This window comes from Podarcis gaigeae (assembly GCF_964106915.1).
Source record: "Podarcis gaigeae genome assembly, chromosome: 6".
Lineage (NCBI taxonomy): Eukaryota > Metazoa > Chordata > Lepidosauria > Squamata > Lacertidae > Podarcis > Podarcis gaigeae.
In genome coordinates, this window is record NC_139682.1 from 62,302,953 (window position 1) to 62,324,812 (window position 21,860).

Below are 21,860 nucleotides of genomic sequence, written 5' to 3' on the forward strand. Positions count from 1 at the left end.
GGGTAAATGTCATTTATCTCAGTGGAACATATTTCTGAGTGAGTATGCATAAGCTGGGATCAGACTGCACTTACATTATTGGTTTACACTTCTATATGAGTATTTACTCTATTTTGTATATGATAACCTTTTAGGCATTTCAGAATTTGTTAGTTTGCTTGTAATGCAATCCTAAGCATACTTTCCTATAAGTAAGTTTCATGGAAATAAATCCCATTTTACTACTGAGCAGACCTGCTTGGACAGGAGACTGGGATATGCTATTTCATGGAGAGTGATATTCTATGCATAAATGCTTATGTTTTTAGAAAATGCTTATTCTCCCTCCCTTTTCTTCATTTGTTAATGCATTCTATAGAGGAAAAGTCCGGTAAGAAATTATCTATCCCGTTTTCTTTCTTTGTATCTATCATTTTAATGGATTATTTGCATTAGAAAGTATTCACTTTATTTATCTTTTTTTAAAAAACAGTCTATAAAACCAAGAATATAAAATGCAAAATCTTATTATTTACAGGTACTGGTAATTTTCCATTTGATTTTCTTTATGAGTGGTGGCTAATCCCATTCAATTCATATTGCACATAAATATATGTAATGGTATGAAGCTTTAAATCCTAACAATACTAGAATAAATGGGAACATTGCAAATTTCCACAAGTAAAGTATGAACCTCTGTAACTCTACTTCTGGTTTCTTGACTGTTCATAAAATCATTCAGCCATAGTATTTTGTGGCCTATTATCATCATTATTATTATTTACTAAATTTGTATACTACTCTTCAGCTGAAGATCCAGTGCTGGATTTTCTTTCATTCCACTGCATTAATTTCTCCAAGTTTTTTAGACAACATGAAGACTGCTGTACAGTCTGGTTCAACCAGACATCCAGGACTTTGCTATATTGATATGCTAATTTGACCCCTTTCCTAAATTATGGAGACATAAAAAGGGGGTTAGCACCTCCACCACTAAATTCATGTATAAGCTTTTACATCCACAGTAGTTTTCTTTCACTTCCATTGGGCTTATGACATCTGTACCCATCCTGCCACCCCACAAAATCCTCCCTTACCTGGGTTGTGTGGCAGCACCTGAGAAGTAGTGGTGAGCTCTGGTAGGATCTTGCAAAGCACATGAGATCTAGCCAGAAACTGCCACTGCTGCTTCTCTGCTAGTGTGGGTGGGGTGCCCATGGGGGAGTCTCCTCATGGGTGGGCCAAGGAATACACGTTGCATACTTATCAGAATTAGACCTATTTGGTTTACTCTGCTTTGTGGTGGAAGTTAGTGCAAAAGCACAATTGCAGGAGCAACCTGCACTGGCGTGGAGAGGGGTGGGGTGAGAATAGCATGACAGGCACTTTCATCTTGTTATCTGTAGACTCATCATGACGAACTATTTCCTGCAATAACGTGCACACTTTCCACAGTTCAATTAGCTACTATATGCGTGTGTAAACAGGCTTCCACTCAGCTACCCCTTCCCGATACAACAGTTGCAGTTGAGGGCATGTAGCCCTCTAAACAAAGCTGAAATCTGCTGATGGGCTGTTTGGCAGTAAGAACAGAATTCAGTCGCCTTGGACAGCAGCTGATCAGTGAATCTTAGCTTTGTTTAAAAGGCTATATGTGCATGGTCTCAGCTGCTTCATATGACATTCTGTAGGATCGGATCAGGGCTGCCCCACCCATGAGGAGACTCCCCCATGAGGAAAATTGTGTCTGCTTGGTGGGCTGAGACCAAAACTAAAGGCTAAATTAGTGGCATACTAGATATTTGCAGATTCCTTTCCTCAGCCTTAAATGTCACAGATAAGTAGAAGTGGCAAGCAGTTGCTTACTGGAAAGAATGAAAGGAAAATATGTATTGACAAATTCTTGGCTAGTGTGTATTGGCATTGTTCCACTGAAGTAACTGAAACCGTGTGAGATCATGAGCACAGTAGTATCCAAGCTATAGCCAAAAATAGCCCAACTCTCTCCAGAGAGCACTGCTGCTTCAGTTATATTTATTTATTTTAGAGGTTTGCATACCACCAGTAGACAAAGTATCTAAGCGGTGAAGACAACACACTCATAAAAGAGCATAAATGCTATAAATTACTCAGCATTTCCTGGTTAGTTTGATTTGCATTGCAATATGATTCCAAAGTGATCCTTGTGCATCTTCGGCTCTGTTGTTTTTATAATCTCATCTAAATCAATAGCCAAGAACATTTTTGAACATTTATGCACTCATGTTCAACAAGTGTCTCACCTATATTCCTTTATTTGGGCAGTCATAAATACATTATTACCCATTTTGGTATGGGGGAGCTAAGAAGGATGGCTTGCCTAATCTCTCTTTGCATCTTGTGTACTTTTGTATGCCACAGCATTTCCTGTATTTATAAGAATTAATGTGATCATTCTTCGGAAAACTCGTGACATGTGTGCCTGTTTGTCTGTATTTCTCTACTAATTTCTTGCTGCAAATAAGCCAACACAGTAGAACTCTAATTTGCCAATTTATTTTTTAACAAGGATTTACTAGAGACATATGAGAAGGGGAGCTTGAGGGCAGATTAAAGTTTGCTAGGCTTCTTAACAATCAATGTCTCACCCTTCCATACCTATGGCATGTCTTCCTTTAGTTAGGTTTATGGGGTATCAAGGGGTCAGACTACAAACGACAAGGTAGATCTGTGATTGGATAATCTTTTTTCTTTTAAAAACCTAAGAGCAGTGACAAAGAGCCCCACAGCAGCTCTGAGTTGAGGGAATATTTACCCTTTCCCCCTGGGTCAGTTCCAGAATTTGGAGTGCTATGTGCAGGCTGTCATTCTAGGTTCCATCCTACCAGAGTATCTAAGCTGGGCAGCCCCTTTGGTATTGCTGCATAGGCCTCAAGGAGCCTCAAAGTTAATCATTTGTTTCCAAAGTTTCTGCAGACATCTATATAGCCTACTCATTAAAAGGACATCAGATAGGTTTGGGATCTGCATGAGACAGGGAATCTGGGGAAATTGTTTACTTTATTTGTGAAGCTAGAGGAAGATCTCATCATCCAAAGTCCTTTTTTTATTATTGATCTGTCACTCTCTGACTAGGTACCTTTCTCTCTTCCTTTTTGCTGATAACAGAGGCGCAGCCCGGTAAGACGTTGCATGACTTTTCGCGTTAAATCAGTAGCAGGAATGACTGGGAGTGCTTGTCATTTGGGTTTAATTTAAATTAGTTTTGTGAACTGCAAGTACAGCAAATTGATCTAACTTAAAAGTAATTGGGTGAAAATTACTGTTCTTTCAGGGGTGTGTGGCTAGCTGTAGCAGCCTTGTTCTGTTATAGAAATACTGAATGGAACCATACTGGCACTGCTACAGATTCCACATAATACCTGTTCCATATTTGTAAAAAAAAATCCATTGTTTTGTGTGGCAGCACCTCCTCTTTGGAACTCCCTACCTATTGCAATCAAGCAGATGCCTTCAGTGTACTCTTTTCAGTGCCTGCTAAAAACATTCCTGTTTAGACAAACCTCATAGATGCTTAGAAAGCTGAGGTAATTTTAATCTGTTTTAGTATTTAAACTTGTGTGTGTTTTAAAGTAGGGTTGTGAATTTTCTTGATTTTCTTGTTTATCTTTTTGTAAACCACTTTGAGGTGCCTTTAAAAAAATAAAATCAAGCAATCTCTAAATTTTATTAAATAAATCAAATATTGCTTAGGAATTCTTTCATGTTTTATTTAAGTCTCAGTAGTGCCACTCTTGAAACTGCCCTACACAGAAACTGTCCTCCTTGGAGAAATTGATAATTTTTGGATTACTTCATTTTGAATAAAGCAGTCTGCCAACTCTCATGATTGTTCAGAAAATTTTCAAACCAATTTCTTCATAGAACAAGGAAGCAACCATGCTAACTGAATTGAGCTATTGCCAAGATGAGCTTCCCTGGTTGATTTTCTTTTTCTTTTGTTTTTGAGGTTCTGACCAGAATTTTTTCACACTTGCTATTCCAGAATAAGAATACATCCATATACTTCCTGCAATGTATTCCTTTGATGTGATAAGGCGCAATTTTTTGCACAAAACTGTGCAAAAAATAGCTTGGTCTTACAGCTTACTATTGGCTTCAAAAGAGAGAATTTGATGGAACATTATTTGTTTAATTGGCACGTGTTAACATCAGGGACGCAGGTGGCGCTGTGGGTTAAAGCCTCAGCGCCTAGGACTTGCCGATCGAAAGGTCGGCGGTTCGAATCCCTGCGGCGGGGTGCGCTCCCGCTGCTCAGTCCCAGCGCCTGCCAACCTAGCAGTTCGAAAGCACCTCCGGGTGCAAGTAGATAAATAGGGACCACTTACCAGCGGGAAGGTAAACGGCGTTTCCGTGTGCGGCTCTGGCTCGCCAGAGCAGCGATGTCACGCTGGCCACGTTACCCGGAAGTGTCTCCGGACAGCGCTGGCCCCTGGCCTCTTGAGTGAGATGGGCGCACAACCCCAGAGTCTGTCAAGACTGGCCCGTACCTTTACCTTTACCTTAACATCAGATATCTCATAGGCCGATAATATGCATAGAATATCCATTAGAATATGTTTCTGAGGATTGACTACAGAATGGAAATCTTGGCAAGAATCAGCTAGTGACGTGTTTGGCTAGGAACCAATTCTTTTTCACCAGACTTCTGCCTACAGTGCTAACAATAATTTTGTTGTCCTTAATAACTCCCTTCCTTGAACTTTGGTGTTACTGTCTCTTCCTGTAGCATAGAAGTATTCGTAGTGGAGATATTATTACAAACCATGATTTGAAAGGAGACGTTTTTGCAAGAATTTGTCTAGAAAAACTGTTTTCTTTTTTTTTTAATGATATTTTATTGAGTTTTACAAAATTAACAACAATAAAATTAACTAAAATCACAAAAAACCAACAAACACACACATCAGAAATACAAACAAAAACACAGAATAGAAAAAATAAAAACATAAAAAGAAAATTCAACATTAAAAAACTGTGTTTCAGATTAATACCCTTCCAAATCTTATTTTCTTTGCTTCCACCCGCCTTCCTTTCATGTATTCCACTTTAAAATTAGTTCAGCAATTATCATGTTATTCAAGTTCATCCTTTATCCTTCCCTTTATACTCTTACTTATCTTAATCACTAGAACCCCTTCATTTCCTTTACAATGCCCTTAGCATTCATAAATTTTACAATGTTTTTGTAGATAAACTTTAAACTTCTTCCAGTCCTCTTCCACCTGCTCTTCTCCTTGATCTCGGATTCTGCCGGTCATTTCTGCCAGTTCCATATAGTCTATAACTTGCGTCTGCCATTCTTCCAGAGTGGGTAGATCTTGTGTCTTCCAGTGCTTTGCGATGAGTATTCTTGCTGCTGCTGTAGCATACATAAAAAAGGTTCTATCCTTCTTTGACACCAATTGGCCGACCATGCCCAGGAGAAAGGCTAGAAAAACTGTTTTCTTTGACAATACATGCATTTTGCAGAAACATTGTGTGAGTGAAGGATGGATGTATGGTGGTGGCAGAGATATGAGAATTAGTGACTGACGGTAAATTTGCCATATCTTCCCTGTTGCTATGGCAAATACTGTTGACAGCTGTTCTGATACCTTTTGCACATTCAGACATTGTTTCCTACCTGCCTCCTACTTTCAGAAGTTTTATCTCCTTCCCCCTGTCCCCACCAATTGTTTCTTTATATCTTCTGGAATATTAAAGCCTGCTTGGAAACATGTTTGATTTCAGTCCAAAGCCGGTGATCAAGTGTGTGAGACTATGTATGAGTGCATTCAGAAGTTCTAGAACAGTAAATAAATGACTTGTCAAGCTCTCTGGATTTGTTTGGCACATCGTTGCAATTCCAAAATGTATGATTACTTTTTGTTTGTTTGTCTTGATTCAAAAACCTGAAATTCTCAGGCAGTGCATTTGTAGCAGCTAATCAAATATTCTATTTGCCTATATCTGGTATATGTGTGTGAATGAATCTGCACTGGGGTACAAACCTCCAAAATGAAGAATGTGAATCCAAGTTAATGTATATTTTATTTTAGCAGTGTTAATGCCTAATTCTGTTTTCTTTCTTTTCAACTAAGGCAAGCTGCCATTTATTGTACATGTCTGAAAGTATAATCCTATAGTCCTAAACTGTAGTTTTTTGCTTTAATTGTAGGGTTCAATTAAAAGGAATTTATCTAGTAAGTATATCTATTTACTGAATTTTGTTGGGACACAATATATCTCAGGAAGTTGGATATATTTAGAATCATCAAGATTACATAATTTTACATCTTAATTTTCAAACTCTGGAATCATTGCAACAACTAATTTTTAAGAGACTAAAGTCTATATATTGTTAATGGGATAGTCCTCAAAATGCTATGAGGACATTATTCCATGCACTAGTATTAAATTATGCATGAATCTACAGTATAATGTAAAATTAACAGACTCTGACAGTCTCAAAATGAGATGACGCATTTTAAATGAAAAGGCATATGGAGTATTTGCAATTGGCTGAATGCACAAACCAGTTCAACAGGGCCTAAAATTACAAGATGTTTGTAATCTGGAACGATGAAGGGTATGGCTGAAATGGGATTTTCTAAAGCTTTTCCATAAAATTGGGCCACATGAAAATAGGTTAATGGCAAGTCATGGAGTCAGTTTATTATCTCACAACAAATGCATTATATGTTTTTAAGGTAGTAAATGAATAATATTTTTAGCAAGTTATATTCTGTTAAGTAATGTGTAGGGGAGCAATTTGAAGCTGGAAGGGCATGCAGTGTCACGTTGACATGAATTATGAAAAGTGCTTCAAATTATTCTGGAAAGGGACAACATAGTTAAGCTTGGACCTAGTACTATATAAGTACTAAAACTAATAAGAAATGGACTTGCGGAAGGAACGCTGTGGTGGCGCTGACATTATCAAATAGTTATGTGAACAAGTTTTCTAGAAGACACTATGAGAAAATTACCTTAAAATGGTATCTTATGTGCCAGGTGAAGAGATAGCAAGGCCCAGGCGTTCAACACCTACCCCAGAGCTTCTAAGGTTAGTATAAATGTTAAATTATATTTTAAAAAAACCTCATTCAAGTCATGGATGGTGTGGAATCCTTGTACCCAAATGATGTACATGCTCTTGTTCTGGCTTACCAAGTCCTATCTGTCAAGCCTGTGCACACCTCATTATAGGAAAAGGCAGACCCTTATCCTTCTGTATGGAATGTAGCCTACTGAACAAAGATAAGTCACATAATTGCTCCACCCACTTTTTGCCTCTGGCCCTTCCCACCACTGCAATGCAGCCCTCAATTGCTTTCCTTTGAGGAAACGCTGCCTTGAACTGAAAATGGTTCCCCACCCCTACTGTAAAATAAAAATAAAAAATCAACTCTGCCAGTCACCTCTGCTGAATAAAAGATCCTTGCGCATAATTATCATTCAGCATCTGTGTTGTGCTGCAGCAAAAAAGCCCCGGAAGATCCTGCAGTACTAGCGCCACTATTTGGTCCACCTCTGGAGTCTGCATTTGAAGAAGAGAAGGTAGAAGGTAGGTGTTGCCAGTTAACTTTATCAATGTACCTTTCTATGTCTGACATGACGTTTTGTTTAATTTGTTTTACATCTTTATTTCATATGCCCGAGTTCTCTGAAGAGGTGTGGGCTACAAACTCAGTGAATCACATAAATATAAACTGTGAACGCAAATGAGTCTGTGAGTATGTATGTGTGCACTTGGTGAAATCTGCCACAAGTTAAAAAGGAGAGAGAAGTGTTTAGCAATTTCTAGGCAACCACATGATCTTAATTCCCAGACAAGAAGCAACTAATATCTGTCCATTGTTTGCTTTTCTGCCCTGTGGGGTAGTTTGTGCTAAGGGTATCTTGTCCCAAGCCCAAGTGTAGCGTTCAGCTAACACCCCTTGCAGTCCACTTTCCACCAGTGCTTCCTAGCCTTTCCCAATCCTGGCCTTAGTCAAGAGCAAGCTGGGTTGCTGATTCCTATTATATGTGACCCAGAAAAAACATGAGATCAAGCCATTGGACGCGGGTGGTGCTGTGGGTAAAACCTCAGGGCCTAGGACTTGCTGATCGTAAGGTCGGCAGTTCGAATCCCCGCGGCGGGGTGAGCTCCCACCGTTCGGTCCCAGCTCCTGCCCACCTAGCAGTTCGAAAGCACCCCTAACTAAGTGCAAGTAGATAAATAGGTACCGCTTTCTAGCGGGAAGGTAAACGGCGTTTCCGTGTGCTGCGATGGTGCCGGCTCGCCAGAGCAGCTTCGTCACGCTGGCCACATGACCCGGAAGTGTCTTCGAACGGCGCCGGCTCCCAGCCTCTTTAAGCGAGATGGGCGCGCAACCCCAGAGTCGGACATGACTGGCCCATACAGGCTGGGGTACCTTTACCTTTTACAAGCCATCCAAGGTGAGAATGTGGCTGAATACTTCCTTTCCTCACTCATTATTCTGAATGGACAGACCTGCATGAAAATCTATGGTCATGTTGATTCTAACTCAGCACTGAATTAGGGGAATGGTTGTGGTAATTTAGGTGTCACTGTAAAGCTTTTGTGTTTTGCATATGACAGCTCCAACCATGTTACTTTTATTGGCAGAAATATTGATACCAGAAAAGCAGTTAACTTCCTCATTGGCTAGAGGCACCAGGAGGCCATTGATCTCTGTATCAATCTGTGTGTGTGTGTGTGTGTGTGTGTGTGTGTGTGTGTGCATGCACATCCGGGGCAGAAAGACGCTCAGAATGGTATTCACGAATTTGGTGGTATATGCATTTCCCAGCACTGAAATTCATTTGTGGGTTTTGAAAAATGGTTATTAACAATTTATTTCCAAAAAATTCATATTCTTGTTATATTCCCTTCTCATTTTCCTCCTGCCATAATCTATCAAGTAGCTCCTACAGTTCAGTTTGGAATTAAGTTCTCATGTTACTTCTAGATTTGTATGCATCATGTTATATGTCTGTGACTTCAGCTCCCATAGATCACTCTGAGGTCTGGGGTTCTGTGCAGCCAGCAAGTCCAAGTGTAGAATCACCGAATTCATCACGACCTTTTCCATCTGGAAGTAAGTTGAGGCATCTCCTATTTGAAAAATTGTTGGGGTTTTTCATTTTGTTTTTCTCTACAAAACACTGAAACGTGAGATGGAAGTGGCAGTGTTGAGGGTTATTGCTCATTATACTGTCATGGAAGCAAAGAGATATTAGTTGAATTATGCATTGGAAACGCAGCTTTCAGAAAAGGCAAAGAGACGATTCGAAGTCCCTGGGGAGAAAAGCCTCTGTGATCTCAATTTGCAAAGCTAAACCTGACTCCTTCCTATCCGAAAGACAAGTCACCTAGCAACCAGTGCAGCATGCCATAAATACACAAGCTCCTAATAAGAACCAAAAATTCGATTCGTGGATGTGGAAAAGCAGAATAAAACTTCACAACATTTATATTAAAACATATAGTTCACACTGGAGAATGGAAACAAAAAAGTTGTCATCTCATAAAATATCAACCACAACAAAAGGCAGGTGATTCCTGTGCTTAGACTCTGCGGCATGTGCTGCCAGATCATAATGGTGATGGGGGGAGAAGAGGGATTTATTTTTTTTACCTATCTTCTTCTATAGGGATGAGAAACCCTTTTTGCTCTCAAGAGCCACCTGCAGCAATAGGTAGAAGCTGGGGATGGGGAAGCACACATGCGCCCTTACACACAGTCGTGTGAAGTTTACTTGACTTTACCTTCCCAACACAGTTGTGCTTCCCAACCCTGTGACTGTAGCAGATACAGAGAAACGCAATCAGAATTCCACTCACACAAGGGGTCTTTGTCCTTCCATTGCAGTCAGACCAGAGGGCTGCTTCTGAGGGTTCAGGGACCCTCCTGGACAGCATGGAATGAAATGTGGTGGCTGCAGCTAGAGGAGGGAATTGGCAAAAATTAGGGGACTTGCCCAAGCAGAAGTGGCTTCCACTTGCGGAACAGACTTTGGATCTCAGCCATCCTTTGGTTGAATCTCTAGATACGACTGTGAGTTTATGTTTATTTATTTGACGAATGTTGTCCATTCTTAACTTAAAATTCTTCCATTTGGCTCACAGCACCTCCACCTCTTCCACCTAAGAATATTCCAGCTACACCTCCCCGCACTGGTTCTCCTTTAACAGTTGGAGTAGGTAAGTATGTTAAGCATAAATGACTTATAGATGTGTAAGATCTCTGCTTTACTGCAAAGTAACTGTGTTTCTATTCAGTGCAAATTATAAATTGTAATGTGAACAGAGTATGAAACCTTGTAATCGTTTCCTAATAATGACCATCAAATTAGATGCATTTTATGCATATATGATATCCAGGCATTTAATATTTTCATCTGCCTTCAGATACCATAGCAGATTTTCTTTATTCAGCAAAAAAAGAAGTATAAGCCTAAGTAGTGCATAATCTTTTTTTCTAAAGCCCTTGAGATTTTAAAATGATTTCTGATGTCTGTATTGTATTCAGATATTGAACACGTTTCCCACTAAAGTATAGCTATGGTAGTAACATTTTGTATGAACAATTTGGCAATAACTCTGTCAGCAAACTAATAATTTGTGTTATACCTGGTTTGGGTAAGAAGAAAAGTCGGAGGAACTTTAGTGAGCCTGTCATGAATCTTAGCACACTTAGGCCTAGATGTAATTCAGAATAATAAAGGTTATATCTTGGCAGTATGGTCTTCATACAGAACTATGAGTTAATGTAGTTAAAATGATATAGGAATGTTCTTAAAGCCATGTTTCTTCATGACTTGGGTCCTAAGTTGTTTCTCTGTTCGTGCAAGGTGAGATAAATCCACTCCTACCTTTGCACAAACAGAGAAACAACTTAGGATCCAAGTTGTGCAAGGGCAGGAATGGTTTATCTCACCTCCCCCTCCGTCAGCAGCCCACGTGGTTCTCATACCTCCTCCATTCTCCAGGATTATATTTTTGGGGCACAGGAGACTGCAGAGGGAAGTGAGAGGTGGAAAACCCTGTTCTCTGAATGTGAACCCTTGAAAGGATACTCAGGATCCAAGTGATTGTGGTACTCAGAGACAAGAAATAAGGAGCTTACCATCATATAATTCATGTTGCAAGTGAACATCATCAGCTGTATGAACCGACTTGTAAATTTGAGCATGAATTGCTTTGCTTAAATGAGAAAACACAAAGATGGCTTCTAAAAAGATTAGCATAGTATGCAACATAAATGTTACCTTGTACAACAATACTTGCAGACTTGATGTTTTAAGGGTATTTCTCTTCAACTGTCTATAACTTTTGAATTACAAATTGTGTCCTCTGCAATTCCCAACTTCCAACCCTGTATCTATGCTGGGTGAATATAACGCAAATGAAATGCACATCCATGTGTGATCATTTATTCCCCAGGTTAACTTACTGTGGATTTTATGTGAATCACGAACAGAGCCAAAAAGAAAATAGGATTTTTTTCCCTACCAGCAAACCTTACATTAATTGGTAAAATAGTTTTCTACATGACAATGTGACATGAAATGTAATTTTCCCATACTTCTTTTAGATTGAATTTACAGATAAAGGTTCAACATACAGTTTTGCAGAATCAAAGCAGCATGCAGCATTTGTGGACCAAAGAGATGACTGGAAAGTCATATGCATAGACATGACAACCTGCTCATTCAGTGGTTCTAGGACAATGGAAAGAATGGATATTCTAGATATTCTATGGGGAAAATGCATCTCTATGTTCACACAAGCATTCTCATTATGTGTGCATAGTACGGGGTTAGAATGGCAAAACTGAAAAAAATCATTCTGAAATGCCTGCTGACTTCAGTGGGCCTTTAGTTCACTTAACTTTTTTTTAATAGGATCCAGTGAGCACCTAATCACAGGACAGAATGCGTACTTTAAGCATAGAAGAGAAGTGGAAGTTTCGAGATCATACCTAGTTCTTTTAGAACAAGAGTGGTAATTTTCAGATGCTCCAAAATGCAACAGAGCTTATAATACACTCTTTATATATCCTTCATATAGTTTGGGGGGTTTTTTTTGGTCTACAAATTGCCTTCCAGCCATGGAGGAGAGGAAAAAATGCCAAATCAGTTTCCCTTCCATTAAGAAGGCGCTCCATTTACCCAGAAATTACAGATAATAATGATTGTTCAACTCAAGAATAGAGCCCTTTGATCATCTATATTCTCATTGGTCATGCTAAAATAATCCCACAGTGTATACTGCACAGCACAAATATACTTATCTACATGCACGCCATCATGCTTGAATTTCAAATTATGTACTTTACCATTTTGTTACTAATAAAGGCACTCTGTTGGCTTTTCCCTAGCAAGCAGTTTTCCTAGATAGCAATAGCTCCATTTGGGTATATTGGTATGAACGAGATACGTGGTAGACAGCATATTTACATGCAGGTCAACATAGAACACACTTTAATATTTGTGTGTGTGTGTTTGTGTATTTATATATCACACCCTATTATGTAGATATTTGTGCACATGAATTATGTTCCTAGTAGCACCTTAAAATGCGTTATGAAAATGTCTGTGCTAGAATGTAGCTGATTTTAAAAGCCCCATACTTACGTTAGTACAACTTAGCATCTGTACAAGTTGATGTTAAAGTTTAAAATCAACTACTTTGACCACAGGAAATGACCAGACAGCAACAGAGGTCAAAAGTGACAAACTACCATCAATCAATGACTTGGATACCATTTTTGGCCCAGTATTATCCCCCAAGTCTGTTGCTGCTGACGCGGAGGATAAGTGGATCAGTTTTTCTGATCAGTCCCCGGAAAACGTAACTCCAGAGGTGACTTCACGGGAGAAGGTGGTGTCCCCACCTGTGGCATCAGAAACCCCAGATGAGCCTCCAGAGGCTGAAACCTCTCGCAGTGTTCCATCTCCACTCAATTTAGAAGAGGTTCAGAAGAAAGTTTCTGAGCAGACCCACGTTAAAGATGATAACTTAGCACCAGCAGCATCTCCTAAAGATTTTGGGGTGGGACAGAGAGCAACGCCACCTCCCCCTCCACCGCCTACCTACAGAACAGTGGTGTCATCACCCGGACCCAGCTCTGGCGGTGGCACAGGAAGCACCAGTGGTATGTCTAAACAGCTTTGAGTGTGCTTCAATGTGGCCATGAATGCTGCCGTGTGAACACAAAACCTTTTTAGCTACTCTTAGTTGGTTGGCTTTTAAGCATCAGTCATTGTTTGATTGTACTGTGCCCCGTGGCTTCTTTATTTTCTTTTTATTCTGTGCTCTCGTGGTACAATTAACCTTGAACCTTTGATACTGTGTGTTCTTTCCCTGCCATTGCTGAATGTCTGGTGTTTACAGGAGAGCGTTATGTCTTTAATACCAGACATAGTTGGAAAAGCTATTACCTTAAGAGTTTAAGGTGAATTTATAAAACTTCCTAAGCTACGAAGCAACTAGTTAAAACTCTTGTCTTCTCCCATTGTACAACCATGCTTAGCTTCTGCCCCTCAAGGAATGGGCAGCTCCTCGTTTTTCTCCATAAGGAAGTGATGATCAAAGATACTCCTTTTGCTAAGGAACTTCAGAATCTTCTTGACCTTCCGCAGAAAACCAGTGAAGCTTTTAATAGGCTTTCTTCTTACCCTTCCATTTTAGAGCTGGGTACAATCTATGAACAATATGATGGAAATACTGTATCATAACTAGGAAGGATCTCTTGCTTGCCTAGCAAACATTTATTCTGCCAATTCATGGAGCCATCTACAGCTACTGGCCATGATATCTATATTCGGCCTCCACTGTTGGAGGCAGGATGCATCTGAAAACTAGTTGTTTAGGAACACAAGTCAGAAGAGTGCTGATGCGCTCAGGTCCTGGGTTTAGGATTGGACTAGATGGGCCTTAGGCCTGATCCACCAGGCTCTTCTTCTGTTCTTCACTACAGATTAAAAACCATAAAGTTAATCTGGAATTTTCCATCAATGTTTTGTAAAGGTCGTACCCACACAATACAATTAATGCAGATTCAAGGCACATGGATTCCTCCAAAGAATCCTGGGAACTATAGTTTGTTATGGGTGTTATGTCTTCCCCCATTGCAGGTAGGAAAAAAGATTTCATAGTGACAGGAAGAAGTAGAGGTTAAGGGTTCTATTTTTCCCCTTCCTACCACAAAAGTGTGGAGGATATGACATCATGGAATCCCCTGTCTGTGACTATCTAGCAAACATGCTGCACATCCTCCCACACACCTTAGGGCTGCAGTCCTATACAAACTTACCTGAAAGTAAATGCCATTGTCCTTGAGATGATTTACTTCTGGGGAGATATGAATAGACTTGCATAATAAGTAATTCAGCTTTAAATGTGAGTGTGGGTGATGAATTAGCAAAAAAAAATGCAGCAGTAATTGTTTCATGACAACCTTGGGTTGCAAGATATGCAAGTGTTAAAGAGAGTCTTTGCATTGTCTACTGTGCATGCAGCTCTCTGAGAGCCCCTGGGGGCAAGGGAGGTCATTTGGTAGCCCTTAGGCAGAGAACTTTTCATAAATCCAGTTAAGGAGAAAAGGATACCTAGAATGATCTAGGCATGCTTGCATACATGCACCATTTCTTTCCCAGGGCTCAATCCCTACCTAACTTCAAAACCTACATGATGTAGTTCTGGTTTGGAGGAGTTTCAGTTGGTGCATGCTTCTTAAGATAGGTACTCAAACAAGTTGCTGAAAGTGGGAGAGCTTTCTCTGTGGGCGCTCTCACTAGAGCTGGCCTGTATATGGAAGATTATTTCCAAGTGTGGACAGCTGTCTTTAATATTCTACATATTTTAGGCAGATGCAAGGCCCGCTAAGAATAATGAATCCCAATACTGGGCAAATATGAAGATTTATGCAACTTGTTTTCTCAACTCTTTAGCAGAGCTCCAACAGGAAGCTGATCAGATTCGCTTAATAACTTATAAGGAAGGTTTTAATTATCACCAAAACTACAACTTTAGTTTCAAAACAGAGTCTTTTCCATGGCTAACAGATTCAAGATTAGCTAACTAAATGAATTTTAATTGAATTTATTCTTGCTATGAAATGCCATGGATGTAGGTCTAATGCTGAAATGGAAGAAGATTACTTTTGGCGTATTATATTGCAATTGCAGCAATATAATGAAACCATATATGTTTTAACTATAGTGATTTCTATCTGCAAATTATATATATATATATATATTGAAGATATCTGCTGATTTTGTTACAAGGTGTTGTAAAGGTTTCGCTTTTTAACATCTAGATGTAAAACTCTAATGTTGTTCCTGTAGTAAGAGGTCCTTTTTTAGTTGATCACCGAGGTGACAGATGGGTTCTTACAAAACTTCCATCTGTTTCACTGAAGTTTCATAGGACACAAATCTGGTAGCTCTATGACACTGGATCACACATGCTGCCATAATTTGTTTTTCAGTAATCTGGGATTAATATTTGTGTAGTGCATGTTTAGCATAATTGGGGTTTTATGTTGTTTTAATGAGGAGGGGAAATAGTGGTTTGAGTGCACAGAACTTGTTACTTGGCACTGGAGTTTTACATGCACCAATAAATACAAAATATTTTAAATGGCCAAGGCTTTTCCAAGAATTTACCTTAAGCAAGGAAGCTTTTAGGGCATGCTTAGCAAATGCAGCATCATTACATAATCATCTAGCCTTATATTTTTAAAGCTCCATCAATCATCTTCTGATAGCTGTGTGTTTTGTGTGCATGTTCCATTGACTGCATGAAGCATGTAATGCAGTCAGTGCTTACGATCAACACTGTAATGCTGATATGATAAAACCAACCCATACACAACTTGGATGTTAAATATCTTGTTTCACTTTTAAAGGACTGACTGACTTAGGAATTGGTGGTCTGTTGAATGTGGAATATATTCCCCTTCCTTTTTCTATTTGGAATATGGCTTTGCCTTTTACAGTTCACAAATACCTGCCATTTTAACCTTGGGAGGAAGGAGGGACATGTACAAAATGTCACACACCAGAATGGCCCAATAAAGAAGGGGTGTTAATGGGGAGGGGGTTTGCTACCTTTAGCAGCATGAGAGCCACTGCAGCATAGCTCCTTCCTGTGTCACTCAGTAACATCTGTCATATGTGCACAGTATGTACAAGGAGCCCGTGCTGTGAGTCCTTCCCATGCTACTATTATTCCAACTTCCAGGAAGAATAATGCTAGAATGGGAAGAAGACACAGCAGGAATTCCTCCTGTGACAGCAGACTTTTGATGTTTCCAAGCAGGTGCAAAGGAGCAGCGCTGTTGTAGGTTAGGTGCCTCTGAAGGTAACCTGGGCTCTTATTCAGTCATTTTCTATTGTTATCTCCTACTCTTAAGTTTAGAAAACATTTATCCTACGTATTTTGGCATGGTAAATTATATAAGTTGCTATGGAATTGCTGAACTGTGTTTTGATACGTGTCAATAACTATTAAACTGCCATTTAAATAACCTTCCCTTTTGTAGTTTAACCTCCTTTTTTGTTCAGTAGTCATCAATGATGATATGAAAAAACCATTATACACTTTGGAAGAGAGATTATTTTTCAATTTCTTAAATATCTGCATTTTATTCCAAGTCGTCGTAACACCAGTCTTTTCACCATTCAAGTGTTCTTAGCTATTCTCTTATTTGCTAGCATCTTATAGTTACAATCACATGAAAATAATTGTGCAAGGCTTGTCTCTTTGTATACCATTGTTCCCTAAGAATAAATGGGTATTCCATTGTTACATCATTGCGTTCTGTTGCAGCACCACTTACGTTTGCATAACAAGAACACATTATGCTTTTATTGCAAGAGCATAATAAGGAATGGGTAAGTTTCAGGAATACCCCCAAAAAACTTCAATCTTTTGGTATTTTTAGAGATCACTTTTTCATCTAAAGTGGGTTCACTTCACCAAGTGCTGCTTCCTCATGTAAGTTAAAGAAGTTTATGTAGGAGCAGTGTGTTAACTGTAGTCACAATATCGTCATTGCCAAGAGCATGTGAAACTTCCATTGGCATAATAGCAGGAAAATAAGCTTTTCTGTTTTATTGTGACTTCACAACTTTCTGATCTTATCCAATTCCCATCTACACATATGAATTGTCTTGTTATGCAACAGCTGCCAGCCTAAGTCAAAAGCTGTTTGGGCAACTGTTTGCTTGATGGTCTGCTATGTGTTGGGGTTTTTGATAAAGGTGGGTAAGAACTGCAGTAAGGACAGCTCAACACCATATTTATAGTGTGCGTTTATTTCAGGTTCATCATCTCCTGCTCGACCTGCAACCCCGTTGGCATCCTGCAGCAGCCCTACTCCCCCGCCTCCTCCACCTAGACCCCCATCTCGTCCAAAATTGCCTCCAGGGAAGCCTGGAGTTGATGTGGTAGGTTTAGCTTCTTCAAAATTACTAATTAAATTGAGACAACATAACTTCAGCTCATCGTGGTACGGAGAAATAGAGATGAACAAAGAATTCTTAATAAACAAATGACTTCTGCCATGTCCCTAACTAGTGTCTGATTTCCTCCATTATTTGAAACCAAGAGAATGGAATAATCTCTGTTGATGATGGTAAATAGGCAGATTGTTATGGAAAGTCCACATTTGAAATTGCAGGCTAGTTTTGTTGGTCATGCCACAAACAAGTCAGAATTATTACACCTGTGTAGGAATATGCATTTGCTTTAGCAAGAACATCTCTAAAATGTCAAGAAAGTTCAAGAAAGCTGCTATGCCCCAGTTAAATTGAAATTGTCTGACACTAGTGATGACATGTATCTTTCCACATTTTCTGAAACACTTGGACTTGTACATACATAAGCACACCAAAGGGATGCTTCAATTTTTACTATTCTGACATGAAAAGCACTTATTTGTCAGAAAAAGTGTACATATTTGTTCCTGTCATGTGACAGATGTGCATATACTTTCCACTATGTATAAACACAATCTTGGGAAGTCACAGCCAACTATGGATTCAAGTACACATTCACAAAGTGAAAGAAACTCATTTACCATTACCATCCATGACCATCCACATGCTCTTTTCATATCTGTTCCTATGTAGCAATCCGTGTTTGGAACAACTCTGTATGAAAAGTAATCCATCATTGTGCATTCCATTAGTGAAACAACCCAGTGATTTTATTGTGGACCATTGTTTAATTTTGCACCTGTGAACTGTTTCTTGTACACCATAGTTTTTGCAGTTTCAGATGCATTCCCCAAACGTTACATTCTGCAGCATGTTTCTCATCTGCACTACAAATATAGATCACTTGCATTAGAGAACTCAGTAAAACTTTTAGCTACACAATTGGGCTAGTAAAAAATAAATAGCAGCTGAGAAATCAATGGATCTGTAAATCCACTCAGTGTGAATGGATTAATTCTGGGTGTTCCAGGGGCCTTAGAAGATAGCGTGTGCAGTTGTGAGTATTCTTGGTTGAGTTCATGTTCAGAAATGCACTGTGTGTATCTTTAATCTTGTTTCTGTTTGTCTACAGTCCAGACCTTTTAGCCCTCCGGTTCACTCTTCCAGCCCTCCTCCAATAGCACCTTTAGCACGTGCTGAAAGCACCTCTTCCATATCGTCCACCAATTCCTTGAGTGCAGCTACTACTCCAACAATTGGTAACGAAAAGCTTTTCTTTGTTTGAAGAATAGTTTCCATGAGTGGAATGGCTTGAATATTTTAATTTCTGAAACCCTTTATTTGGTTTATATTTTCCTTTGTTTTCGTTGTCATGGTCATGTTATGTTAAAGCACTTTTTAATGTAAATGAGAATTGCACTCTTGATTAACTGTAGACTGCTGCAACTGCAATGTATATTTGTGTATAAAATAGCAGGGACCTGAAGGGATGCATAGGCTCCCTTTATTCCCTAAACTGTGCCTTGCCCCAATAATTTCCTAAATTCCGCTAAGCTCACGAAGCAGTTTTCATTGGGTATAGGAGACTTTCCAAGGGGAGCTCAGGAAAGTGGAAAGAATGGACCTCATCTGCTGGCAGGTTTTCTATGCTGAAAAGTTATTCTGCCTACAAACCAAACTGCTTTTTGAATTGGAGGAGGGAAACTCTAAACAGTAGTTTAGGATTCAATGCAGCATTTCCTGGAAGTCTCTTAGAAGCCAGTGGAGATGTGGAACAGTCATGTTTCCCTTTGAATTCTGACCACTATAGATACAAAATGTTTTACAGTACTGTCTCGCAATTTGGCAATAATATAAATCATTGTTAGATTAGTTAGCTGTAGCAAAACTAGATAAATGCAATAAAAATGAATAAAGTTTAACACAAAGTTTATCTTAGTAAGGAGAAATAGGAAAGGATAGCAGGAGCAGAAAGTATACTCTAGAACCAGATATTATTAAAAAGTAATGTTACAAACCAATTGTATTTGCTTCTTGGATTGCAGAAACGGTACACATGAAAAATTTCAAAAAGTTCTAAACTTTTTCAAATCCAGTTTCATAGAAATTTGAAAATATGGAAAGTTGTACTGAAAACATGTTTTTTTCTTCTTAAGCTGAGGTTAGATTACACTTGTCAAAAGTGATAAATGTTCTGTGGCTGGCAACACCTGGATGTTGATGCTTTTCATTTTTTGCTTCATTCTCTGGTCTTCCTTTCTGCTCCCTGCTCCACCTCCTTCTCAGACAAACATATATTTGAATTCTCTTTGTCATTCTTTATTTCATTTACAATACTCTTCATCCTCTTTACACCTTAAAACCACCTTCTTCTCTCTGCTATAGTTCTTTTGTGCTGCAGACTCCTGGTTTTCCTTTCTGACCTGCGTCTCTTTTCATCAACGCTTCTGCTCTTCTACAGACCATCTCTGTCACCTTCAGTTCTCATTGTATGCCAGGTTGTTTTCTTTTATTGGTTTTCCCTTCTTTTACATCCCTTTGGACCCGTTCTGCTATTAGTCTAAACTTTCTTTCTGTAGTGTTCCTGCTGTGTGCCTCTTAACCTCAATTTTTTTATCAAGCATTTTCTAATCTGTGTAGACGAGAACGGGCACTTGAGCTGCTGTTCAAATTGTCTTTCTGACTATTCTGAATGAACTCAGAATGGCAACAAATTGGACATTCCAAGAAAGGGGAAAAAATCAAAAATCTGAATGAGCTGAAATGGATATGTTTTGTCTTCATTTGAGTAATAGCCATTAAGCATACTACTGACTTCCCATATTAGTGGTGTTTAGTCTTCACTCAGTCATAGTAATTCATAGATACTTGTTTTGCTTATTAGAAAATGAAGATGCTGTCAACTGGGGCAATATATTCAAGCCTCCAGTGATAATTTGTTAAATGCTGAACCTGGTTTGAAGTGCTTTCAGCTTTAGTTTGTCTTTTTGAAAAACCGTTCACTCTTGTTTCTTTCTGCCTATTGTGTGTGAAATGGAAGTGTGTGGGGGAGAGTGCTTAATGCAATTTTCTGACTTCATGTTTCCTTTTTCATACCTACCGGTATGTCCTTTGTTTCTGCTTGCTGTTGGTCAGTGCAATGACCAGGGTGATATAAATGCATATCAGTCAAAGTACTGAATAGCATTTCAAATACCTAACTAACAATATCGTATTATCAACTAAGAGGCTGTGTCATCAGTGGCTCAACTCCTTGTATGTGAAGTATTATGTTCCATGGGGTGGTGTAAATTGTCTGAAACTGATGTCGATCAGTAGTTTCTATGACACACTGTTGTGTGTTCTTATCAGTAACTGTGTTTCAGAACATAAGGTTCCAATGGAATCAAGCCCAACTGATTTGTGAAAAGGGCTACTTTTAAGTTGAAACGTCAGCCTAGGTTTTGTGCAGGTAAAACAGGTGATGGGGAGGAAAACACAATTTTCTGTTGAAATAATAATTTTCCCCCTATATAAGCATGAACATGATGACTCTGTCACTATGGACATTTTCATTAATGGAAGTAAAGTTCCTCTAGATAATTTTTGTTGCTTTTAAAAGAAATAGCCAATGATCCATAGAGACCATTGCTGGTTTCTGTTTGATTTTAGGATAACAATTGTGAAAGTCAAGGTGAATTAGAGTCAGGATTATTCTGTTGTTATTCAACATGATTCCACAAATCTAGATAGCCTTCAGATTGATATTCATAGATGTGGTAACTACAAAAAATGTCGAAACATTTATTTATTTTATAACATAATATTTATATTATGCCTATTGTAAAGTTACATGTATTTTCTAAAGCTACCAGTACATCCAACTTGTAAATACAATATTGGAAAAATCTGATGACAGTTCAAATATGAACAACCATTAAAATAGCCATCAAATCAGTATCAAACAAGGGTTGCCTGAAAAGAAAAGCTTTATATAATCTTTCTAAAAGCCTGTGCTTATGAGCTCCAGCAGATATTCTTTAAGTTTTTTTTCAGTGGATGGAAGGAACCAGTTATTCAATAGCCAAGGACACTCTTTCAAACACAACCGTTTAAAAGTGCTATAGATTACCCCTCAAAGCCTTATATTTAACCTAAACTTTATAAGCAATGTGAATGTGCAGTTGTAATAGGGTAGTACATAGTCCAAGTTTTAGGTGGCAGCACACTTAAAACTTTACAAGCTTTGAAGGCCACATGCTTTTGACTAACCATTCAAGAACACGAGTAGGCCTTTGATTCATAGGATTGACATGAATATGATTCATTCGCCATATATGATTTTTAGAGAAATTGCTGTTACATTTAAGTTGATTGAGTAATCAGGCATTTTATTAAAATTATCTAAGTGGCCTTTTTTACAG

At 38.8% G+C, this 21,860-nt stretch overlaps 1 protein-coding gene across 26 annotated transcripts in view; it reads left to right on the forward strand.

Moving 5' to 3' along the window:
* The window catches only part of SGIP1 (SH3GL interacting endocytic adaptor 1), a 148,791-nt gene that overhangs the window by 80,673 nt on the left and 46,258 nt on the right, over positions 1 to 21,860 (forward strand). For 17 of the 26 annotated variants that reach the window (XM_083742959.1, XM_083742982.1, XM_083742981.1 and 14 more), the window contains 8 exons: positions 6,179 to 6,203; positions 7,015 to 7,066; positions 7,482 to 7,567; positions 9,012 to 9,104; positions 10,136 to 10,210; positions 12,711 to 13,166; positions 17,342 to 17,466; positions 18,590 to 18,716. In XM_083742959.1, coding sequence (XP_083599085.1) covers positions 6,179 to 6,203; positions 7,015 to 7,066; positions 7,482 to 7,567; positions 9,012 to 9,104; positions 10,136 to 10,210; positions 12,711 to 13,166; positions 17,342 to 17,466; positions 18,590 to 18,716 — 1,039 coding nt within the window. The remainder of the gene's footprint in view (positions 1 to 6,178; positions 6,204 to 7,014; positions 7,067 to 7,481; positions 7,568 to 9,011; positions 9,105 to 10,135; positions 10,211 to 12,710; positions 13,167 to 17,341; positions 17,467 to 18,589; positions 18,717 to 21,860) is intronic. The other 9 variants (XM_083742974.1, XM_083742973.1, XM_083742975.1 and 6 more) reach the window with 1 other exon arrangement.